General features: G+C 40.7%; 1 protein-coding gene across 8 annotated transcripts in view; it reads left to right on the top strand.

The window, feature by feature from the left end:
* LOC140478939 (inactive N-acetylated-alpha-linked acidic dipeptidase-like protein 2) overlaps window positions 1-26,903 on the top strand; it is a 950,375-nt gene that overhangs the window by 688,733 nt on the left and 234,739 nt on the right. For all 8 annotated transcript variants that reach the window (XM_072572597.1, XM_072572592.1, XM_072572595.1 and 5 more), the window contains one exon: window positions 3,964-4,160. In XM_072572597.1, coding sequence (XP_072428698.1) covers window positions 3,964-4,160 — 197 coding nt within the window. The remainder of the gene's footprint in view (window positions 1-3,963; window positions 4,161-26,903) is intronic.

Here is a 26,903-nt window from a genome sequence, read left to right as displayed (position 1 = left end):
GTCCATATCTGATGTCAATATAAACTTGAAAACTTGCACGCCAATTTTTTTTAAAATCTCAGATGAAAAGAACATGATTGCCAGGTCTCAGTTCAAGCTAGTATAAATATAGAACATATTTGTTCACTGCATTGCTAATGCACTATGCTGTGATACAAGCCATTTTACTTAAGTTCAGAAAGCTTTATTACAGATAGACAGAACCAAGGTTTAAAGTTGCACACGTGTGTGCAGAAATACTACTTAACAAATAAATCTCTGAATTTTATTTTTGTTGCTTGTCAAGGTAGGGCATCAGATTTTCCCCAAGAGGAGTAAATACCAACTTGTAGCAAAAGATCTTTCTCTCTACATTTCATTAGTCAACTGATCTAACCAGCAATCATCAGCAATGACTTGGAGTATTGCAGATGTGCCTTGCTCTGGTATCTGATGACCAAGTCTGCCACAGAGGAATAACTTAGTTCCAAACTTCTAACTGTGTGTGTGCCATTTTTGGGCTATTGAGACTATTGAATCTACTGTTTGTAAATGAAAAACAGCAGCAGTTTGAATTTTTAAAGCACCTTTATCATTAAAAAGGATAAAAAGACCAAGTGAAAATTGGTCTTTCTTGTTGTGTTTCTGGAAGAGTAGAGCTGAAAATGTGTTGCTGGAAAAGTGCAGCAGGTCAGGCAGCATCCAAGGAGCAGGAGAATCGACGTTTCGGGCATGAGCCCTTCTTCAGGAAATGGTACTGGTTAGTTCAGCGGGAAAGGAAGAAGCAGAGGGCTTTGAGTCCTTTGTGATGGAGGATGGAGGTGTACAGGGACTGGATGTCCATGGTGAGGATAAGGCGTTGGGGACCGGGCATGCGAAAATCAAGGAGGAGGTGGAGGGTGTGGGTGGTGTCCCGAACGTAGGTGGGGTCTCCAGCATCTGCAGTCCTCACCTTCTCCTCATGGAAGAATAGGCCCTGAAGTTGCAATGGAGTGATAGCCTTGTGTAGATTTGAGTTTCACATGGGGCCATGTGGAAATCCTGATATATCTAACACCAAGGAAATTCCCAAGAAATTGCGAATTCAAATGGGAAATTTCCCTGAAGTTGGAACCTGCTGAGAACATGCCTAATGCCTGGCCATAAAATACTGTGGCTACAAAAGGGTCTAAGAATTCTGCAGTGAAAAACTTACTTCCTGTCTTCCCAAAATCCACCATCTACAGGGTTTGAGTGAAGAATATGATGGAATACTATCCACTTACCTTGACTGGTGCAGCTCGAACAGCACTTAGGGTGCTTTACACCATCCAGGTCAAATTAGATCACTTGGTTATCATGACCTTGAAGATTGACTTCCTTCACCACTGTAGAAGCTCACCATGGCTTATTTAACACAACTTTCCACACCCATGATCTCTACCATATAGAAGGACAAGGGCAGCACATGCCTGGGTTCATCATCATGTCATGCACCAGGCTGACACAGAACTATTTTGCTGTTTCCTCCTTGCCACTGGGTCAAATTCCTGGAACAGGACAATGGGTGTACTTACACCCCAACGGCTAAAGTGATTCAAGAATGTAGCTCACTACTACTTTCTCCAAGGCAATTATGCATTGGCTGGTTCAATAAATGTTGGCCTAGGCAGCCATGCCTACATGCCAGAAACCGATTTCAACTCATTCAAGCTTGTTAGTGACCCTGGAAAAAGTTATAGGATTAAAATGCTGCTCTAATGCCTAACTATTCAACTGAGGCTCTCATTCACCACTGAATTATTTCAATAATAATGCAGTGATCTTATTTTCATCTTCCTAAGAATTATGCCTACCGACTTTTAATATTTGTGTCTATATTTTAGATAATAACTATTACTCTTTTACTTAGTAATTTTCAATAAAACTAGCACTTTGTTGCAAAACTATTTTAAATTAGAATATTTGAAACTAACAGCTGCATGAATTATGCAAAGTTCAAGTTCACAGGTCACTCTGTGCATATGCCTGCTGTGGGTGTGATGCTACCAATAGCACAATATGCCTGCAAAAAGGAATACCATAAATAAAAGTAATGAAAAAAAAATCCAAAAGATCTTCAAACAAAAATTACAGCTCTGCTGAAAGTAATGATGTCCTATTAGCATGCAACATCCAAAAGACATCGAACACCCATTTGATCAGGCTAAGCAAATCAGCTTTCTGCTATGATTAACCAAAATGTCTGTGTACACTCACTTGTACATGGTGTAATGGACCAGGCCAGACCCCCTCAAAACATTTCAGGAAAGTGACCCAGACCCTAACCTTGCTCGTTGTTTTAAGCATGTGGATATTCCAGGTGTGATGCAGCTGGCCAACCCACTTAGTTTTAAACAAAACAAAATTTATTTACATGATTACTGAATGAAATATGAGCAAAATAGAACAGAATACAGAATAACTTCATCTATCTGAAAACCCAACAGATCATCCCAACTTAATGTTGCTGTTCTAAATACTTGCAACAATCCCCATAAACACGCCTTGACACAAAAGGTAAAATCAAACCCAGGGTCTTACAGGAGAGAAGCCAGAGAGAGCTTTAGGGCCCAGCAGCTTTTTCAACACTACTGCAAAAAACTAGAGAAAAACTGAGCTGGGGGAAATGGCAATTCCCCTTTCATTGTACAAATGTTTTTAAAGGAAAATTGAAAGCCTGTTTCCTGAGGCAGTATCTATTAGCTATAATCAAACTGGCCCTAAAACCCTTCAACTTAGACTTTTCGAAGTCTGTTTCTTTTACGACTTCTCTGAAAAAAAAGCCAAGGACAATATAACCTTGTTAAAGGAGCAGCTTCGTCACAATGGTGTCTCCCTGTTTTAATATGACAATGAAAACTTTAACCTAGCTCAAATATAAATTTCTTAGAGTTTTCAAAAAGTAGTGGTTGAGCTGGACTGAATAGGCAAAAATGCAATTTACCTATACTTCTGGTTTTTCCACTTGAAATTGGGCCATATTGTGTTCAAATGTTTCTCAACATTTTACCTATAACTAAAGAGAAATGTGAGTTTTAACCGAAGTGCATTGTTCCCAAAGTGTAAGGGGAACACCTCAGAAGTACCTACATAAGGGAGCATCACGAGTGATCCCCAGTGGTTGCTATCACAATAAAATGTAATTGGTAATTATGACATATCTCATTCATGACATGATAGGAGGATCAAGGTTATAAAAACATCTTTTTAATTAAAAGACATAAGTTGTTCAGAAAATGGAATTGTACATAGTATACTGGTTTGTAATCATAGTCATAAGACCTGTACCTCAGCCACTAGTGATATTGTGTGCGGTCTGTGGTAGCATTAATGCACATCACTTGATGCTTGGCGTCAGGAATAGTGCAACTGAAGGTCTGTGTACTGCTGTGGTGTAGGAAAGCCAGCTGCTGAAAACAAACTAGGAAAGAAGTAAAAAGAAGCAGTTTTAAACTACAGCATGAGTCAAAATGGCTGTGTATTTTCCACTCCCTGTTGTTGAAGAAATGAAAGGAGATATAAGACAGAATTGGAATATTTTTGTATTCGTAGGAGCAAAACTATTAAATGCCTACAGAATGATTTTACGTACAGAAGCAGGTAAGAGTTGTGACCTGCTTTGAGTGCCAGGAAAAGTTTACAACAAGCTGTATTACTTTGATCTCATTGAGCATCTAAAAGCCAGACAGGAGAGATTTTGCAGACTTTGACGAGGCACTTTGAACATCGTGTTATTGTTACTAATAAATAGCATTAGGTTACTTACATGGCATGTAACTGCAGATGATAGCATATGCAAAATGTTTTTCTTTATGAGAAGTGAGATGTTTTGAGAAATACAATTCTACTTGAGTTCTAATGAAGGGTGACTGGACTTGAAGCATTAATGTATTTCCTGTGTTTCATGAGTGGAGAGTTGTTTATTAACATTCAATGAACACAATGATATATTTCTATTTCCAGATAAATATGTCATTGTTGGCAGTCACCATGGTAACAGTGAAGAACTTTGGACCAGCAGCACTTCCATAATTACTGAAGTAATCAGGACTGTGATGACCCAGATTCAGAAGAAAAGATGGCGACCAAATCGTACTATTTTGTTTTGCTCCTGGGGAGGAAGCATTTTTGGCAACATTGGCTCATATGAATGGGCAGAGGTAGGGATTATTATATACTTAATAGTATTTTCTTCTCACTCTTTGAAGGAAATGTCTTTCAACACAAAGCACATGCAGACTACTTAAGAAAAAAGAGGTGGAATTTTATTGGAATATTTACAGGCTTGGAATGTGGAGCCTCTAAAATGGTGGATGGGTTTTTTTTACCCATCCTTGGGCTGTTGGTATTGCTGGTTGAGTGTCCCTTCCTAACTGTCCCTTGAACTAAGTGGCTTGTTGAGGCCATGTCAGGGGAACAGTTAAGACAAAAGCAGAGTGCCCTGTGTCTAGAGTCACATGTAGGCCACACCAGGTATGTAGCATAGATTTCCTTCCCTGAAGGATATTAATTGAATCAGATGGGCTTTTATGACAATTGACAATGGTTAAACGGTCGGCATTAGGATAGCTTTTAATTCCAGATAGTTTCTTCTCATTGAATATTTCACCATGTCATGATGTGGTTTGAATCCATGTTCTCAGAGCATTATCCTGGATCTCTGCATCATTAGTCTTGTGACTTTTCCATTACGTTGTGTAAGAGTGAATCTCCAACATCAGTGATTTTGAAATGCTGTTTAAATTTTCTTTGGAATTCTCAGTGTCTGTGGAGCATCAGCAATTTGCTAACACAGTGAGAGGTTAGTGTTGGTATTGGTAGCTAGAAGTGGCAGTCATTGAGTTTGTCTGCATTGTGAAACAGGCGGGCAAAGGATTAATAATTGCAAAGTGTGACCCTTTATCACCTACTGAGAGAGCGTCTTTCAGGTGCACCTCAGATAGTACAGGTTGTGTTTAGAAGAATCTCTAAACCTTGAGGGTTCCAATTCATAAAGGATGGCATGTACTCAGAGTCCGACTCCTCCAGTGAGGAGGGGATTGGGAGAAGGAGAGAGAGAGAGAGAGAGCGACAGTTGTTTCTACCTGAATAATGGCTGCAACAGCTAGAGGAGCACCAGCCTCATAATGGGACATTGATGAGCAATGTACATAAGGTCACGAATACAGGCTGATGGTCATTAAAGGTGCTTCCGTGCTGAATGGTTTTATAGCAGAGATTTAGCTCATGGAGATTTTGAAACATCAATAGAAGAGTACAATTGTCCAGGCAAATGATACCAGTACAATGTGGGGGAGGAATTGAAACCAATGAAAGGTAGTGGCCACCTATTTCCTGTGTTAATGAAGGTGACCATGGGACTCAGTGAACTTCTCAGATTCATTCCAGGCAGCATGTGGAGACATATGATGGATTGTGGAATCAGTGGCCAATTGCTGCAACAAGCTGCTGAGTGAGGCCATGTACCAGAGGATTGGGCAATATAACATGTCTTGCCCAGTCAAGCCTGTTGATTTGGATTCACGGTTATGGGGGATTCCTCCTGATGAGCTTATAGCCTGCAAGGCTCCCACAACTAAGACCCATTGTGAACAGCCATTTTCAAGGGGCAACAACAGCAGAAAGATCCTCCAGGTGTTTGCAAAGTTCCTGGGAAGCTACTGCATTGAATTTATCCTGATTTATTCCTTGGTGCCTCAGCTCTTCAGAGCATTTGAACAACTGTGTACATTGTTCCTAGATGACTAGGATTATCCCCTCAAACGTGCTGACTGTCACAAACACTAAGACATAAGACACCTACAACAACTGTCACTCGACAGCAAAGGCAGCCACGGAACTGATCCCAGACAATCTGAAAATGTCATTTAGATAGCTGTAAAAATCAGGGTGGGGGGAGACCCTCACTCTAAATCCATTGTGTTGTGATGGTCTACTGCACTGCATAACCTAGTGCTGCAGAAGAGGGTAGCATTGGAGAATAATGACCATGTTGAGCACACCACTGGCTCCTCGTCCTGGGTGTAAAAATTGGAGGAGGGTGAAGGTTATCAATCTGAAAGTTAACTTTCTTTTTCTATTCACAGTACTACTTCAGCTGCTAAATATTTCCAGTAATGTTTTTTTAAAGTTCAATTTTAGCTTTCAAACATCTGCAGTATTTTGTTTTGTGTTAGTCTAACTGCTGAAGTAGCTTTGATGCCCTTTTAATTAAACACTCCTATCATTTCAATCCTGCCCAATCTGTCCAAGGGATGCACTCACTATTGCTCTCATTTTTTGCACATATTTTCATGCCCTCCACTTAAAGTGCTCACCATCTGATAAAGACTCATTGCTACAGAATGACCAGGCAAACCATGAGAGAATGCATTACAAGAAGATTAAAGTAGTATATATATCTAGTGATTTGATTTTCATCAAGTCTGTACCTAGTGAGACCTCAAATAAATTTTTAGATGAGATTATGCAAATGCTTCTGTGTGGGAAATGGCTGTGGTTGAACCTAGGAGGACCTATCAAGTTGGGGTGGGATTCTCACCTCTGTCTGTATAAAGACTGTGTTTGTTTCTTGAGTTGCATCCAGCACATCTATCACTATGAAATCATAAATGTAAGGTGTATCTGAAAAAGAGCACGCAGAGACTTCGAGATCAGCTGCTCCCTGATTTTTTCAAGGCTCACTTGGCTTCTGTCCTTACCGTGAGCATGTAACATGTGACAATGTGTCAGGCATCTTATGAATGGTACAACAGAATCCTCTGGAGCTGACTGGTGAATAAATCTATTTTCTACTTTCTTGTCTTCAATTTGAGAGTCAGAAAGTAAAGTTAGGACATGACAGCTTGGCTGCCTAGAATGCCCACCTCAGGAATCATGGATGCTTCCCATTGCCAAGAATCATACATTATAGAAGAGGCTCTTCTGCCCAACAATTCTTTACCACATGATCAGAGAAAATGTGTCCAGCTGCAAAAACTTGCTGTGCAATTTGGAACTCAGATGATTGTGGCAAGAGCTGTTTTTTTTTGTGTGTCACGAGTGGCTCAGTTGTATATGTGGAAGGGAAGAAAAGTGAAGGCCAATGGTGATAAGTGATTGAACAATAAGGGGAACCAATTGATCTTTCTGTGCTGTTGATCATGAGTATGGGATGTCATGTTACCTTCCTGGTGCCAGGTTCAAGAATGTCATGGGATGGCTGCAGCATTATCTTCTGGGGGCAGATCAGAGGTCATGGGTCACAGTCTCACCAATGACATCATCAGAGTTGGAGATAGGGTCCTGAAAGCAGAATTTTGGAAGCTAAAGAAGAACTTAGAAAGCAGAACATCTAAGGCAGAAATCTCAGGCTTGTTCTCAGCACAACATAGCAGTAATTATTGACATAGTAAAATTAAGCAAATAAGTATTTCGCTAAATGGCGCAGGAGAGAGTTTTTGATCTGGGGTATTGAGACCAGTTCTTGGACAAGTGGGATCTGTACAGGATGCATAAGTTACGTCTCAATAGGATCAGGATGAAGTCCCATGTAAGAATATCTTCTAGGGGAGGGCTTAAGCTAACTTGTCAGGGATTGGGAACCTGAGAGATAAACAAAGCTGGTTAAGGGAAGTAGAAAAATTGTAAATGAAAGTGGAAAGCAGCAGAAACAAAGCTTTGAATATCCTAGGGTCAAAATACAGAATGGAGTTAAAAAGGCAGAATTTGATCCAAAATTAACATTGTTATCAAAGGACACTAAAACTTAGCTCTACATCTCCCGGTTGATTGACATCTTTGTAGATGTTGCATATTGAGATGAGAAGTTTTTCTGTGTGACATGTAATTTGGCAAAACAGTGAGCATACCATGCAACTATACAAGGACCTATAGCTGCTTCTGAGCAGCAGAGGAAAATTGGTTTTGTAGGCTGGAAGCTAGAACTCTCTGTCTCTCTCAACTTCAAGCTCAGAAACTGCTCAGTGATTAAAAAAAAACCTGTGTATCAACACCAACCACTGACTGAGAACTCAGGGTCACCCACAGCTTCACCAGGTAACCACTTCTATTCAGGTATTTTCATTCTAAAGAAGTTCCAAACTGTTGCTGTTGTTACCTTACAATCTGGAACAGATATCCCAACCTATCCTTAGTTTGTAAGCTGATCACTACTATTTATCTGTGTTTGTTGTTTTCTTTTGCAGGAGTAATAAATTCCACTTGGGCTTTTGTTGCAGATATCATTGTGTTAATTGAAGCATGGTAATTGTGTACTTAAAAAAAATATAAGGTATTCATTGCTGCTGACTGAGAGAAGGTGACTCCATCTCACCTGGTTGTAATATGGTCGGCATGGTTTTTGAAAGGTGAAATCATGTTTGCTGGACCCAATAGATTTTGTTGAGGATCTTACTGACAGAAGTGATAAGGAAGAAATAGTGGGTGTGATGTATGTGGATTTTCAAAAGATCCATACAGAAAGTTACTGAATAAGATTAAAGCACTCAGCATGTTTTGAGGATTGGGTAACAGGTAAAAACACAGAAAAAGTAAGCGGTTCATTCACATGTTGGCAGGCTATGACAAGTGGAATCCCACAAGCTTCAGTGCCTTGAGCCCCAGTGTTCCCAATCCATACAAATGATTTGGATGTGAGGGCCAATTTTAATTTGCCCAAGTTTGAAATAAAACATAGTAGGAAAATGAATTGTGAGAGGGTGTAAAGAGGAGATTTAGTCTGAGTGAGTGGGCAAGAAGATGGCAGATGGAATACAGTGTGGATAAATCTTTGGTTGTCCACTCTGATAGGAGGAATGGTGGAGTGGTGCTTTTTTTAAATAGTGAGAGATTGGAAAGTCCTGGTGTCCAAAGGAACTTTGTTCTTAAGTCATTGAAAGTCCGGCATGCGGATGCAGCAAGCAGTTCGGAAGGCAAATGATATCTTTGCCTTTATTGAAAGAGGATTTGAGTATAAAAGCAAATAAGTTTTGTTTCCATTTTATAGACCATTAATGAGACAGTACCTGAAGAACTGTGTGCAGTTCTAGTCCCCATGCCTAAGGAAGGCTATACTTGCCGGAGGAGAGCTTTGTGCCACAGTGGTAGTATACCTATCTTTGAGTCAGGAGATTCTGGTTCAAGTTTCACCTGCTCCGTAGTTGTGTAATAGCATCTCTGAACAGGTTGATTAGAAAATTTTGATATTCACTACAGAGGGAGTGCAGCCGAGGTTCCTGACTGATGCCTGAGATGGTGGAGTTGGCCTTTGAGGATACTGGGCCTCTACTGTCTGAAGCTTAGAAGAATGAAATGCAATCTCATAGATACTTATAAAATCCTTAAAGGACGAGACAAGGTCAATGCAGAAAGAATATTTTCCCTCCCTATTGCGTCTAGAAGCAAGAGACATAATCTCAGAATAAGAGGCATTTAGGAATGCGGGGTGAAGAAATATCTTCACTCAGAAGTTGGTGAATCTTCAGAGAGTGATGGGAGCTCAGTTGTTAGTAAGCTTGAGACATCAGGCAATTAGGAGTTGGCACAGGACTATGTGCTGAGGTAGATGATCTGCTATGATCGAGAATACAAAGCAGTTTTAAGGGGCTGAATGGCCTAGTCCTGTTCCCATGTTCTATGTAACTCCAGCATCAAATGGGTGCATCAAATCAAAAGCATTAACTCATTCATGACCTCGATGGACTCCTCGATTTTATAACCCAGTGGGAGGACAGCCTCTGGGGACTCTGACAGATTGCCATACATTTCATGCAACTAGCTTTTGCTGGTGATTCCAGTGACTCACTATCAGTGTAAAGCTGAGCACCTCTGGGTTTGTCTTCAGTTCTCTAATGGGAAGTGACTGAAGCTGTCACTATTTGACCCAGCTTGTGTACATACTCACCAGTTGCTGCCATCTCTTAATTGCATCAGAGCCCACTGGCATGAGAGTGTCTGCACTTAGGAGGAGATCGATTGATATGGCTCCATCTCTGCAGATCGTGGTTCTTCCTCAGATCTTGTTTTTCAATTTGAAACCACCATCAGGACCAGCATGAGACCTGTAAGAGAGAAGGATTTTGTTAGAGTGCTGTACTTTTAATCGTCTGTCCTTGATGTGTAGCTTCCTGTGTTAATCAAGGCCCACAGAAGCCCAGCAGTTAATGTTTGGCAGAAGGATTGATGTCTGCATCCATGTCATTACTCTCTCTCTTTGGGGTGTGTAGCTTTTTGCACTCTGCAATAACTGCCTGCTGCAAATCATCCTATTTCCACTGCCACCACTCGCATTGGGATCCCCACAACTATAACCAACACCTCCGGTTCTTCTCCTCTCTCTGGCATTGTGAATGAGCTTCTCTTGAAACCGCATACTGAGTCAATCTTGTCTTACAGTCTAGTTGTATTCATTTTCCTATTGAGCATCATGGCACTGGGAGGATAGCTGCAAACAGCCATTCAGTATTGGCAAGGCAGTGATCAACTTTAATGGTCCTCAGTGTGAGGCAACTGTACATCTCACTGTGAATGCTGGTCCCAGGATGTGTCTGATTGATAAGTCTGAAAGCGGTTCTCATATCCTTTGGCACCATGTGTGAGATGCAGTGCCTATTGACTCCCTCTTCCACTTCTGCCCTTGCTTTTCTCATGAGGTTTCCCAGCCTCCTCCTCTCTTCAACTGAGAAGAGCACTTTTATTCATTCCTTCGCAACCTGCTGCAACACTTCCATGGAGGTCACACTAACCTCTGAGTTATTCTTGGGTGCATGTTTTCTTAATCAGCACCCCATTCAATGCCCTCTGTCCATGGAATTTTGTGGAGGTGAGAAATATCTCAGTCACTGACTGGGGATTGAGTGAACTGCCTGAGTCATCTCTTGACACAAACACTTGCCAAATCTTTTGACAATCTCATGGTCGATGAAGTGGTGGGCACTAACCTGGGATCAGGCACCCTGGCAGCTGAGATCACCAACCTGGTGTCTCAGAACGAGAGAAACACAACGATGTGGGAACAAGAGGAGTGGATTGCAGGAGGAGGTTGATGGGATGGCAGTTACAGGACTCTCCTCCTTGATAATGGATCAATCAAACAGCCACTGAATATCTGACAAAAGGGGACCTGCCTGCAGCCAGACCAACTGACCCTTTATTGGCTACAGATGGACAATTTCCGAGGCGTCCAGTCACCTGCGTATGCAGCGCAAAACCCAAACTTGTTGCTAACATGAGGGCTGCCTGTCATTTGGTAAATATCTGGCCACTACGTCAGGACGAATGTGTTTTGAATCCTCTTCGTTCACACACAGCTTCACCTTACAGCATGACCATGTATCCATCAAAACACTTTTGGCCAAGCCTTCTGAGTGAATAATGTTCAAAAAACAGACACAACTCTGCACCCATTGTTAACGAGCCAAAATTGTAATGAATATAAAACATAGTTTGGTATTGTGGGAAAATGGATAATAGAAGGAAATGGCGGGCAGGGAATGACGGACCTTGGTAACAACAGTGAAAATAAAGGATTAAAGAAATGGGTAGCAGGTGAAGAAACGGGCAAGTAAAAAGGAGGACTAGTGAACCAACTACTAACATGGAAAAATTACACTAATTATATATATTTTTCTGTAAGTTTCATGTAATATCAGTTTAAAATTGACTGATAGGACCAGACATGCCTGTCTTGATGGACAGAGTGGGAAGTGACAGCTTGATCTGTGTTTTTTTTATGGATTAAAAATGTAGGCATTAAATCACCAGTGCCGATCAGTGAGGTCTGATGGTTATGTAGATTTGTAGAAGGATAGAACACAGAAGGTGGCCTTATAGACCGTCCGGACTGTGCTGGCTTTGGGGTAGAACACTCCAGTCGATCTCACTCCCCGTTCCTTCCTTATAAGCGTGTAATTTTCCCACTTTTAGGTTTTTTTCCCATGCTCTTATGAATTATTAGTTCTGCTTCCATCACATTTAGACAGTGCATTGCAAAACAGAAACTCTGTTTTAAAAAACAACATTTCACAGCACATTTTCACCAAGAGTGGGCTGTGATTCAAGAACTCTCTGTCTGAAAAGGTGGCTGAATCAGAAACTCTTGTAACATTTAAATGGTATTTACATATGCACTTGCATTGCCATAACCACCAGGGCTTTGGGCCAAGAGTTGGGGAAATGAGATTAAAGAAATCAGATCTTTGTTGACTGGTATGGACACAAATGGACCAAATAGCCCACAGCTGTGCTGTAAACACCTATGAATATACATTAATGTCCTGTAAAGTTTAATCGGACAATTTCCAGTAATAATTTGGAAGGTAAAATGCTTGAAGTGAATGGGATTTGATATGATGTGGACTTTGTCCTCCATTTTGCATTTCTATTGAACTGTAGTTTGACATCAGAAGCATAGAATATCCCGTATTTAGAACCAAGGGCTGCCATGTGACCTTTCTTTTCAATTGCTATAATTGGCATTTGAACTAGAACTAAACATACACGCTATTGATAATCACAATAATTTTGTCAACATATCCTTTCATCTATGAGGTAGAAAATATTTTTCTGATCTTTGTCTACCTCATTGTTCTATCTATTTGATTTGTAATTTTAATCATCATCAAATAGCAAACATATAGAAAGTGCGAAGTTAAACTGACTATTTTTAGTTGGACAGTCTCTGAATTTTTCTGTGCATCCTCTCATAACAAAAGAAGTAGCACTTTAAAAGCATCAATGTACGATGGAAATAACAGTGGCGAAAATATTTGTAGTGCTAAAGGGAGTGAGCAGGCAGTAGGACTAAATGATTACCCCGATCAAAGAGCAAGCACAAGCACACTGAGCCAAATTATCACCTCCTGCACTGCATCTTTCCATGATGCTAACTAATATTAAATAACAAACAGACTATGTTCTGTTAAGGAGCTGATAAACCTGCAATAAGTAAACTGCATATCAGGTTTGATCATTTCATGAGAATGTATGGAAAACCGATATCTCAGCTGCTTGCACAAAATGAACCGAAGTGCATTAAAATTAAAACAAATTTGAGATTTTAAATTGTTGGAAGTGTCCAAGATGGTTTCAAGCCTAACTACATTGCTTTGCTTGTTATCAATCATAGAAATCTATCTATTTTACAGGAAGTATAGGAGGATAGATTCAACATGCAGCTTCCTACTTTGCCCTTAAAAATCAGGCACTTGACAGTAAAACAGGGGAGGGGCACCTCAGCTCACATTACTGATATCCAAGTGTTACCTGATACAATACTCCCATGGACCTGCAAACCGATGAGCACCCTATCCATATGAAACTGGTAAATAAAGCAGCAGTTAAAATTCAGGTTTCAGAATTAAGTTAAAGGTCACAAGGTTCATTGAGACACCCTAGTTGTAGCATGAAGTGTTGATGAAGAGGAACAAAAAAAATTGAAAAGTTATTCAAAATAGGGCCAGGGAGAGCAGGAGTGCTCCAACAAGCTTAAAAAAAAGTCCCAATTACCATGGGTTTCTCTGACTCACCACCAGGCCTCCAGACTGCCTGATCTTTTATTCTCTACAGGTAGCAAGATACAATGTTCATAACTCACTGGCAACATGGTAACAAAGCCCATACCTGGGTCTGCGCTTGGTCTTCTGGTGTCACAAGGAGATTGCATCACCCAAGTTAAGTTTCTCCACCTTACTTGTAACTTATCAAAGACTATGTTCTGTAAAGTTTTGGTAATTAGTGATAACTTTAATACTATTTATGAACACCGTATTGCATTTTCTGATCTGTCACTACAGATCCACAACGGACTAGAAAACCACTTTAACTTCAATGAATTTTAGAAAATGTCTATTAAATGACTTTTCATTTCAAGAGAAGAAAATTAGTTTTTATTCATTAGCAGAAAAATTGTAACCTAAAAGGCAAAGAAGCAGACCAAATTGAAATTGTCTTGCACAGCTTTCAGCAACTGAAATATGAGAAAAAAAATAAACTTAATTACAGAGAGCTAAAATGTCTAGCATTTATTTCAAATAATAATAGATAGAGGGACTGAATTCATGGTTGTAATCTAATCATTGAATCTAGATGACTTTCATTAAACCCTTTGAGCTATGCTGTTGTGGTTTATGACGTCTTCTGTTCCCCTTGATTGGATTACAGCCATGTAATTACTTTCTGCTATCTATTGTTTTTAAATATACGAGCTATATTATTCAGTTGTAAATAATGCCTTTCTTTTATTATCTGAGGTAGTGTTATTCCACATTGATGAGAACATAAAAATAATTCAGTTTCTTTCATGTAATTAGTTTCGATGTCACCTTTAATTGACGTTACTGTGAGATGTACAACGATTATGCTATTGAGACAATAGTGTAAATTGTAAAAGTATTTATTTGAAAGGTACAAGCAAATTAACTTTGGGATTATATGTCACCCATAAAAGCAATTAATTGTTGCTTTCACAATTCCTGATATGATTTGAAGTTTTTAGCTAAGCATTAAGAACCTTGTTCCTCACATTGTTTTAAACTGGAACTGGAGGATCAGGGTGGCACATAGATACAGTTGCAAGGTGCAAAAAATGGATTGTTCGCTGTAGCACGGAGCACTTTTATTCTTCCACATTGATATTCATCAATTAATTTACTTGCGATTATGGCACATTTTCTCATCTGAGATATGTAATTAGATTTGTCTGATGGAAATGTGATGGTCTTGTACAGAAAATAAAAGTTAGAGGAAAGATTTTCTCTCTGATTGTTGAACAAAGGCTGATGACAAGAATTGGAGAAGATGAATACCATTTTTTTTTAAAGATCAGATTTTAATGGGCATCTTCTTTTGAGTAATGACCACTTTGCATCTTGAAGCTGCTTAAAATGGCAGCATAGGCATTTTAGAATCTCGGGGCTTTTAAAATATTCTACTTATATTATAAAGGAAATCCTGGTTATGTCTCTTATACATGGCAGCAAGCCACAGTTAGTGTGGGTGAAGGACCTGTTCTTATATTTCAAGATGTGAATGCATGTCATGATTTGGAGCATTACAATAGAAATAAAATTCAATCCTACACTTAACTTCTAAACATGGTTTTGATGCAACACTTTACATAGAGTCATAACGAAGTACAGCATGGAAACAGACCCTTCGGTCAAACTCATCCATGCCAACCAGATATCCTAACCTAATCTATTCCCATTTGCCAGCACCTGGCCCATATCCCTCTAAACTCTTCCTATTCATATCCCCATCCAGGTGCCTTTTAAATGCTACAATTGTGCCAGCCTTAACTACTTCCTCTGGCAGCTTATTCCATATATGCACCACCCTCTGCGTGAAAAACTTGCCCTTTTGTTCCCTTTTATATCATTGCCCTCTCACCCTAAACCTATGCCTTCTAGTTGTGGACTCACCCTCCCCAGGGAAAAGACTTTGTCTATTTACCCCATCCATGCCCCTCATGATTTCATAAATCTCCATGAAGTCACCCCTCAGCCTCCGATGCTCCAGTGAAAACAGCCCCAGCCTATTCAACCTCTCCTATAGCTCAAATCCTCCAACCCTGGCAATATCCCTGTAAATCTCTTCTGAGACCTTTCAAGTTTCACACCATCCTTCGAAAAGAAAGAGACCAGAATTGCATGCAATATTCCAAACATAGCCTAACCAGAGTCCTGCAGAGCCGCAACATGACCTCCCAACTCCTGTAGTAAATATTCTGACCAGTAAAGGAAAGCATACCAAACAACTTCTTCACTATCCTATCTATCTGCAATTCTACTTCCATGGAACTATGATCCTGCACTCTGAGGTCTCTTTGTTCAGGAACACTCCCAAGGACCTTACCATTAAGCATATAAGTCCTGCTCTGAATTGCTTTCCAAAATGCACATTTATCTAAATTAAACTCCATCTGCCACTTCTCAGCCCATTGTGCTCGGAGGTAACCTTCTTTGCTGTTCACTACACCTCCAACTTACTAATTATACCTCCTATTTTCACATCCAAATCATTTATATAAATGACGAAAAGTAGTGGTCCCAGGACCGAACCTTGTGGCAACCATCCACCAACACTCTCAGTCTTCTACCTCTGAGCCAGTCCTGTATCCAACTGACTAGTTCTTTCTATATTCCATGAGATCTAACCTTGCTAACCAGTGTCCCATGGGAAACCTTGTCAAACGCTTTACTGAAGTCCATGAATGTCACTGCTCTGCCCTCATTAATCCTGTTTGTTACTTCTTCAAAACACTCAATCAAGTTTGTGAGACATGATTTTCCACACACATGCTGACTATCCCTAATTGTCCTTGCCTTTCTAAATAAATCATATCCATCAGGATTCCCTTCAACAACTTGCCCACCACTGATGTCAGGCTCTCTGTTCTATAGTTCCCTTGCTTTTCCTTACTTCCTTTATTAAATAGTGGCACTACATTAGCCAACCTCCAGTCTTCTTTCACCTCACTTGTGACTATCTCAGACAAATATCTCAGCAAGTAGCTGAGGAATCACTTCTGTAGCTTCCACAGTACTTCTATGGTACAATTGACCAAATCCTGGGGATTTATTCACTTTAATGCATTTCATCCAGCACCACCTCCTCTGTAAAATGGGCAGTTTTCAAGATGCCATCGTCTATTTTCCCACGTTCTTTCTCTTCCAATTCCTTCTCTACAGTAAACACTGATGCAAAATACTTGTTTAGTACCTCCACACATAGGCTGCCTTGCTGATCTTTGAGGGGCCCTATTCTCTCCCTTGTTACCTTTTTGTCCTTAATGTATTTATAAAATCCCTTTGGATTCTCCTTAATCCTATTTGCCAAAGCTATCTCATGTCCCCTTTTTGCCCATCCTGAGTTCCCTCTTATGTGTACTCCTACTGCTTTATACTCTTCTGAGGATTCTCTTGATCTCCCCCATCTATACCTGACATAAGCGTTCTTCTTTTTCTTAAACAAGTCCTCAATTTCTCTAGTCATCCAGCATTCTCTGTACCAACCAGCCTTTCCTTTAACCCTAACAGGAATATACTGTCTCTGGATTCTCATTATCTCATTTTTGAAGGCTTCCCATTTTTCAGCCATCCCTTTACCTGCGAACATCTGCCCCAGTCAGGTTTTGAAAATACTTGCCTAATACTGTCAAAATTGGCCATCCTCCAATTTAGAACTTCAATTTTTAGCTTTCCATCACTATTTTAAAACTAATGGGACAGCACAGTGCTAGGGACCCGGGTTCGATTCCAAACTTGGGTAACTGTCTGTGTGGAGTTTGCACATTCTCCCCTTGTCTGTGTGGGTTTTCTCCAGGTGCTCCAGTTTCCTCCCACAAAACCAATGATGTGCATTTCAGGTGGATTGGTCATACCAAATTGCCCATAGTGTTCAGAGATGTGTAGATTAGGTGCATTAGTCAGGGGTAAATGTAGTGTCATGGAGGAATGGGTCTTGGTGTGTTACTGTTCGGAGGGTCAGTGTGGACTTGTTGGGTCAGATGGCCTGTTTCAGTACTGTAGGGATTTGAAACAAAAAATTATAGTTGTTGACCCCAAAGTGCTCTCCATCGACACCTTAGTCACTTGTCCTGCCTTATTTCCCAAGTGTGGGTCAAGTTTTGCACCTTCTCTGGTAGATACATCCAATGCTGAATCAGAAAATGTTCTTGTACACACTTAAAAAATTCCTCAATCTAAACCATTAACACTATGGCAATCCCAGTCTGTATTTGAAAAGTTAAAATCCCCTACCATAACTACCCTATTATTCTTACAGATAACTGAAATCTCCTTACAAATTTGTTTCTCAATTTCCTGCTGACTATTCAGGGGTCTATAATACAATCCCGATAAGGTGATCATCCCTTTCTTATTTCTCAGTTGCACCCAAATAACTTCCCTGAATGTATTTCTGGGAATAACCTCCCTAAGTACAGCAGTTATTCCAACCCTTACTAAAAATACCACTCCCCCTTTTCTCTTGCCCCCGCTTTCTATCCTTCTGGAGGATTCTGGATAATTCAATATGGAGAATGGGGAAAAAAATTATGGCTGCTTCTTTTTGAGGTATTTTAGGTGTTAGTGGTGATTTCCTCAAATTCCAGGAGCAGCAATTACTGTTTTATATGCTGTTGTGTTGTTTTGCAACTTTGGAGATAAACAAAGTCAAAACACTATTAAAAGGGAGAAAGACAGACCAAGACAGCAAACACATGGTTAGTGAGGGAGAGAGAGAAGGAAGCCTACACTGGAAACTGACACATCAGTGAATCTGCGCAGTTACTGCCTTGTTGTTTGAATTCTTGTATCTCTGGACATCGGAGTGTGTCTGTGAAAACTTAACAAACAGCGAAATTCACAACTGACCTTGATCGAACCTCTGTGGGAGAGCTCACAACACAGGAACAGATAAGTGCATGGTTTTTTAACGGGTTATCTTGCTATAAGTCTACAGTAGTGAACAGAGTTGTTTCTTTCTTGATTATATGTTTTATTGAGATTTGTCTCTTAATTCAATTTTTAAAATATAAACCATAAAATATAAATATAAGTTGGCCTGGAGCACTATTTTTTAAGATCAAAATGACGGTGCTTTTTTCTGGGTCTGTAGATTGTGAAAGAGCAAGGATGGCCTTCAGTAGAGTGATACACTCTTCTTGTTGGATGTGGGAGTTGAGGGAGAGTTTCTATGTTATTGATGATTATGCTTAGTTGTGAATCCTGTCAGATCGAATGGAGTGACATTTCGAGGCAATGGGGAATTTACAAGAGCAAGAGAGTGTGATGGATGGCAGTTATAGGAATGGAGGAAAGCTGCAGATATAGTCAGATAGATGGATTAACTCCAGGAAAAGTAAGAGAGAGAGACAGATAATGCAGGAGTCTTCTATAGCTATCCCCCATTTCAAACAAGTATGCTGTTTTGGAAGTTGTAGTGGGTGATGGGATTCTCAGGGGAACGTAGCACAAACAGCCAAGTTTCTGGTATTGAGAATGGCTCTAATGTAGTGAGGGGTACATCGGGTTCCAAGCGATCGATTGTGATAGGGACTGTCGAGTCAGAGGCACATGAAGTGAAGCTTGTGAACAGATTAGATTGATCATCTCATTAAGGAGATCTTAAGGACCCAACAACTATTTGTTTTCATATGATGCTCGTAATGTATTGAAAAAGGAAAGGATTTTAAAATTGATGCATTCACAGAATCCTGGAAGAGCTGAGGCCCAAAGTTTCTTTATGGGACCTAGAAGCTAAAACACTCCTGCTCCTCCAAGGCCCACAAGGAAATGAAAATAGAAACTATCTTATCTGGTCTCTTCTGGTGCACTGTATCCTTGCCCAAACCTCAGGTTAAAATTGTAGATTGAGTAAAGTTGTTGAAATCAATGCCTGATCTATATATGTACAGTTGACTCAATAAGCTTTGGGCAAGATTTCTCCCAGCCTTCATATTAATGTTTCAGTCAATCAGATTTGGGCAATAAATGAGTGGGTAAACATACTTTCCATTTTAGCTGTTGGCAAACAATTAAACTGATAGGAATAAATGATGTAAGCATAAGCAAGTTATTTAACATGGACTGTGAATACTGAAGCAAAGGACATTATTGTAAATATGGCATTGGAAATTGTTATTTCTCCCAGTATAAAATGAGTATATTAACTGGACTCCCAACAAAAACTGGCTAAATAATTTTAGTCTTTCAAATGTTCACTAGATTGATTCAACAAGGCACCACTTTCTCAGGACAACAGATATAACTTTGGCCTTGCCAGCAATTCTTGAAAATGAATTTTAGAAGCAGAACTACATATTTATAAGATATGGGAAGGGAACAGAATAAAATGATCAAATCCAATGTCTAAAAAAACTCTGTTCAGTAGCCCCATCAATTGTAGTTTTATCAGCACCAATTTGCTGACAGCATTAGCGCATGCTTTTGGCACATATGCTGGAAGTATGCAATGTAGATAGTTCTGCACACAAGAAATGTTATTTACTTGATTATTGTCAAAGCAAAACTCCTATCAACCCCACACCTGGTCCGTCAAATCTTCCACGTGCATAAATGTTGAAGTCAAGATTCTGGAATATCTTGAGCATTGGCAACCATCACACCTTGGCAGCCATCTCTCAAAAAAGACCAACGTTGACAAAGAAATTCATCACCATATTTGCTCTGTCTGCTTTATCTTCCACAGTCCATGCCTGAGTGTGTGTGGTAACAAAAATCCTCGACTACAGAACAGTTGTTGTCATACTTTCTTATTCTGCATTGAGACTTGAACACAAAAAATGCGAGAGCAGTTCCACCAATGATGCTTTCACCAGATGCAATAGATTCAATGGAAGGGTCACAGATATCAGTCTTCACACAATTCAATCCATTCCACGTGATATGAAGAAATGATTGGAGGCACTGGATAGTGCAAAGCTATGGGCCCTGACAACATTCCGACGATAGTGCTGAAGGCTTTTACTCCAGAACTTGTCGATCCCCTAGTCGAGCTCTTCCAGTACAATTACAACACTGGCATCTATTCAACAACGAGGAAAATTGCTCTGGCATGTCATCTGCACAAAAAGCAGAACAAATCCAACATGTCTAATTACCACCCCATTAGTCATTTGTAATATGACAGAAGGTACCATGAACCGTGCTATCAAACAATTGCTGCTCAGCAATAACCTGCTCAGTGACGCCCAGTTTGGGTTCTGCTAGGGCCACTCAGCTCCTGACCTCATTGCAGACTTTGTTCAAACATGACCAAAAGAGCTGAATTCTAAAGATGAGGTGAGAGTGACAGCCTTTGACATTAATTACTTGACCAGATGGGCCAATAGGCTGAGAAGTGGCAGATGGAGTTTAATTCAGATAAATGTGAGGTGCTGTATTTTGGGAAGGCAAATCTTAGCAGGAATTATACACTTAATGGTAAGGCCCTAAGGGTGTGTTGCTGAACAAGGAAACCTTGGAGTGCAGGTTCATAGCCCCTTGAAAGTGGAGTCGCAGGTAGATAGGATAGTGAAGAAAGTGTTTGGTATGTTTTCCTTTATTGGTTAGAGTATTGAGTACAGGAAGTTGGGAGGTCATGTTGCGGCTATACAGGACATTGGTTAGGCCACTGTTGGAATATTGCGTGCAATTCTGGTCTCCTTCCTATCGGAAAGATGTTGTGAAACTTGAAAGGGTTCAGAAAAGATTTACAAGGATGTTGCCAGGGTTGGAGGATTTGAGCTATAGGGAGAGGCTGAACAGGCTGGGGCTATTTTCCTTGGAGCATCAGAGGCTGAGGGGTGACCTTATAGAGGTTTACAAAATTATGAGGGACAAGGATAGGGTAAATAGGCAAAGTCTTTTCCCTGAGGTCGGGGAGTCCAGAACAAGAGGGCATAGGTTTAGGGTGAGAGGGGAAAGATATATAGAGGGTGGTATGTGTATGGAATGAGCTGCCAGAGGATGTGGTGGAGGCTGGTACAATTGCAACATTTAAAAGGCATTTGGATGGGTATATGAATAGGAAGGACTTGGAGGGATAAGGGCCGGGTGCTGGCAGGTGGGACTAGATTGGGTTGGGATATCTGGTCGGCATGGATGGATTTACATGCTGTACATCTCTATGACTCTATGACCAAGTGTGGCATCAAAAATTCTAGCAAAGTTGGAATCAATGAGTACCAGGGGACAAATTCTCCGTTAGTTGGAGTCATACCTGGCATATAGGAAGGTGATTGTGATTGTTGGAGGTCTGTCAGCTTCGCTCCAGAACATCTCTGCAGAAGTTCCTCAGTGTCTTAGGCCCAACCATGTTCAGCTGCTTCATCAATGACCTGCCCTCCATTATAAGGTAAGAAGTGGGGATGTTCACCAATAATTGCACAATGATCAGTACCATTCATGACTCATCTGATGCTGTCTGGACAATATCTAGGCTTGGGAGACAAGTGGCCAGTTGCATTCGCACCACACAAATTCCAAGAAATGACCATTTCCATTAAGAGTCAATCTAGCCATCATCCCATGGCATTCAGTGGTATCATCATTTCAGAATGCCCTACTCTCAACAACTTGGGAGTTACCAAACTGAACTGGACATGCTCCATAAATGCAGTGGCTATAAGAGCAGGTCAGAGGCTAGGAATACTGCAGCATGTATCTCACCACCTGACTCTCCAAAAGCCTGTCTATCATCTCCAAAGCACATCAAGAGTATGATGGAATACTACACCCTTGTCTGGATGAGCGCATCCCCAACCACATTCAAGTGGCTTAACACCATCCAGCATCCAGCTGGATTGGCACCACATCTGCAACATCCACTCCCTCCACTACCAATGGTCAGAAGCAGCAGTGTGTACTATTTACAAGATAAATGCAGAAATTCACCAAAGATCCTCGGACAGCATCTTCCAAACCATAATCACCTGCACCTGGAGGGACAAGGGCAGCACATATATAGGAACACCACTAAAGGCAAGTTCCCATCCAAACTATTCACCATCCTGACTTGGAAGTATATGTATTTGGAAAGACAAGGACTGATTAGTGATAGTCAACATGGCTTTGTGCGTGGGAAATCATGTCTGACAAACCTGACTGAGTTTTGTGAAGAAGTAACAAAGAAGATTGATGAGGACAGAGCAGTAGATGTGATCTATACGGACTTCAGTAAGGCGTTCGACAAGGTTCCCCACGGGAGACTGGTTAGCAAGGTTAGATCTCACTGAATATAGGGAGAACTAGCCAATTGGATACAGAACTGGCTCAAAGGTAGAAGGCAGAGGGTGGCGGTGGAGGGTTTTTTAGATTAGAGGCCAATGACCAGTGGAGTGCCACAAGGATCGGTGCTGGGTCCACTACTTTCGTCATTTATATAAATGATTTGGATGTGAAAATAGGAGGTATAATTAGTAAATTGGAGGTGTAGTGGACAGCAAAGAAGGTTACCTCAGAGCACAATGGGATCTTGATCAGATGGGCCAATGGGCTGAGAAGTGGCAGGTGGAGTTTAATTTAGATAAATGTGCATATTGGAAAGCAATTCAGAGCAGGACTTATACGTTTAATGGTGAGGTCCTTGGGAGTGTTCCTGAACAAAGAGACCTCGGAGTACAGGATCATAGTTCCATGGAAGTAGAATTGCAGATAGATAGGATAGTGAAGAAGGCATTTGGTATGCTTTCCTTTGCTGGTCAGAATATTTACTACAGGAGTTGGGAGGTCATGTTACGGCTGTACATGACATTGATTAGGGCACTGTTGGAATATTGCATGCAATTCTGGTCTCCTTCCTATCAGAAAGATGCTGTGAGACTTGAAAGGGTTCAGAAAAGATTTACAAAGATGTTGCCAGGGTTAGAGGATTTGAGCTATAGGGAGAGGTTGAATAGGCTGGGGCTGTTTTCCCTGGAGCATCGGAGGCTGAGGGGTGACCTTATAGAGGTTTACAAAATTATGAGGGGCATGGATAGGATAAATAGACAAAGTCTTTTCTCTGGGTTGAGCGAGTCCAGAACTAGGTTTAGGATGAGAGGGGAAAGGTATAAAAGAAACCTAAAGGGCAACGTTTTCACACAGAAGGTGGTATGTGGATGGAAGGAGCTGCCAGAGGAAGTGGTGGAGGCTGGTACAATTGCAACATTTAAAAGGCATTTGGATGGGTATATGAAAAGGAAGGGTTTGGAAGGATATGGGCTGGGTGCTGGCAGGTGGAACTAGATTGAGTTGGGATAATTGGTTGGCATGGACGGGTTGAACCGAAGGCTCTGTTTCCGTGCTGTACATCTCTATGACTCTGCATATATCACCATTCCTTCACTTTGCTGGGCCAAACTCCTGGAAATCTTAGGTTAGGGAATTTTGGGTCAACCTACAGTACATTGAATGCCGTGGTACAAGAAGCCAGCTCACCAACACCTTCTCAAGGGCATCTAGGGACTGGCAATAAATGCTGGGCAGCCAATGACACCCACGTCCCACAAGCGAATCGACCATAATTAGTTTCACCAAGATAACAGTCTTCCTCCAGTGCAGGGCACTATTGGCTGCATGGATGTGGCTTTGTACGCAGAATAGTGGAACGCAGAAGTGTGTAACTGTAAGGGTTTTTCTCCTTGTACATAAAATTTGGTGTGTGACTGTGCTTGGCACATCATGCAACTGAAATCCTACGATACTGGCAACTGTCATGATGCATTTATTTTGTATAAATTTACTGTAGTATCAGTATTTGTGGCACCAAGTCAAACTTCTAGATGGTTGTTTAGTGGTGAGGGCTATCCACCTGATGAAGTGGAAGACAAATGATATCATATTGATAGAGGTCATTACGCTGGTGCTCTACAAAACTACTGCCACAGCCTTGGATATTCTAGTATTCTGCTGGGGCCCAGATTGCTGGATTGCTGGGAGACCCTGCTAGCCTCTTCCACATTGGTATCTGCAGCTATGATAATAGCAAGTTGCACGAGCACAGCAGCCAACTATGCATGCATGATCTGGGTCTAAACTGCCCCCGCAGCACTAAATTATTGAGTGGCTTCTGTTATTGCCACAGTTGAAATTTAGACATTGACCATCAGACCTTCAGATATTGGTTACAGCATGTAGAGATCTGGAAGTGTTATCGTGGAGTTGGCCACCATTTCCAATCTGGAAAATATGGGCCCTACCATCTAAGCAAAGCCCTTTACCAGCATGTAATGCTTGACTCCTACATGCTCTTTGACAGTGACAGGATGCTTCATAACAGCCCAGTAATACACCAAGTGATTCATTCTGGTAGCCCCTTGCTCGCAGAGTATCACTTCTCTGTCCTCTTTTCCACTTTTTGCACCAAAGACTCCAGTGCTATATCAGAGAACTGTGGAACACACTTCCTGCAACGTTGTGTCATTTTTCCCTTTTCTTTCAGTTGAGATGCACTTCACCAATTACTTCCAGCATCTGCTGCAAGCAAGATGCACGTTTCCTTTCAGTGATGTAAGACGATTTCAAATAGTACACTCGCGTTTTAGGTTGTGCTCACCTCTTAATCTGTGTGCTGTCTGAATTACAAAATACCATATGGGCAATGCCCATTTTCAAGATTTATTGCCCTTATGTGGCAGAATAAATTTGTTTGCTGCTTGAATGTTTAGAAATCCTGTTTGTGGAAGATGGCAAAATAGTATTGAATCGAGCTCAGAGACTGACATCCAGGAGTTTCATTTGATTGTCTTGGGATATTTGTGCAGAACATTTTCTCTAGAGATGAAATGGCTGAAATAAAGTGTAGCTTGCATTCAAAATGTGGAAGAAGTGGGCTGATTGTCCAACTAGTCCTTTCACATTCCTACGGTTTCTTGTGATTTCGTTCAAGTAGTTCGCAAGTAAATCTCTTACACTATCTTCCTAGTTAAAGTCAAGAATTTGTTTTGAAGTTTATCGCTTCTGAGGAAAGTTTAAACTACCTTAAGTTTTTAAGAGAATGTTTAAGTTTATAACCTGGCCAGTAGTCAGTTTCTTGCCATATGAGTTCTGCCTGATTGGAGTTTATCCCTCAGAGCACTCAGTGCCCTTTGCAGATTCCAAGTGTTAAATGTCCTTTTTCATATAACCACTATATTAAAAAAATGCTTTCTGTAGTTGTTGAAAACTTAATATTCTTGTCAGCGATAAGGTATCTGAAGATCTTCAATTAGAATTAATGCTTGCTGGGTCAAATGAATGATATGGCCATCCCACATTATTGTGACTGAACTGTGAGCATTGACTGACGTTTTGTGATGAGTTCTTTTTTTTCTGTTGAATTCAGAAATGGGGCCTCAGTCCCTGCTTGTTCATTCATTAAACACCATTAAACTGTGAGATAGCACATAATGAAGATTTAAAGCATTACAAAACAGCATCATCTCTTAATTTAACAGTAGGAAGGTGAAAGCAATTATCTGGACTGAATTAAGCATAGAAGGGAAGCCACCACAGAATGTATTGGCAACAAACAGGCTCTGACAGAAGATAGTGCTTTCTGAAGTCAAAATGTGATGTTTCACGCTGCCTGGAATGAAAATACTCCTGAATAGTTTGTGTGTCTGGGGTCTCAAATCTTGTTTCTGGTAAGTTTATTTTTTTTATGATGGTTTGTTCACAATAAACAATAAGCAGTTTTGAGATCTCAGAATCTCTTTATAATTGCCTGCAATGTAAACAAGTCATACCTAGACATGATTGTATTTTTGGAGTTTGGCCCTCTTAACATCTGTTGTACAGTGGGAGTGTTGAAGAGAGATCTTCAAACCAATTCTTGTAGATGTCAGTATTGCTTCTGCTTGTATCACTGTAAGCCCTTTTCATTTCATAGTATCACAGGGACTGGATGCATGACTTTGAGCTCTCCAAACTCTGTAGGTCACATCTGCTTCTGAGGTAGTCCCTGGGGACCTGAGATGATGGAACAATCCAATGCTGGACCCTATCACAGATGGAGTAGATGGTATTGATTGAGTAGGTTGGTGTGATGCTTGTGTTTTCACATGCTCCTTCCACTAATTTCACTTGACCTCTAGATGGCACATCAGAGATGTTCAAGCTGGTTGGGAGTAACCGATGCATCTTCTTCAGTTTCAAATGTTTTGGGGAAGAGGTTCCCACAAGTTGTTGGGAATGTGGGATTCTTTCCACAAAGGTTTCGAGGGTGCTCTTGACATGTACCCTCTGTTCTCTTGGTAATTGCTTACTATGACAAAGCTCCGAGTAGAGAATCTGATTTGGAGGTCTTGTGACAGGTTTGCAGCTACTGGTAGTTAACAGTGCCTCAGTGCTGGGGACAATGGCCTGAGAGAGGACATATCGCTATGTCTTCCTTGTTAATTTTTGGGATTTTGCAGCAGCATAACTGGTGATTATTTCTTCAGGGATTTGAGATGATTGCTA

Source organism: Chiloscyllium punctatum, chromosome 6 (genome assembly GCF_047496795.1).
Source record: "Chiloscyllium punctatum isolate Juve2018m chromosome 6, sChiPun1.3, whole genome shotgun sequence".
Lineage (NCBI taxonomy): Eukaryota > Metazoa > Chordata > Chondrichthyes > Orectolobiformes > Hemiscylliidae > Chiloscyllium > Chiloscyllium punctatum.
This window is presented reverse-complemented; position numbering and strand designations above follow the sequence as displayed.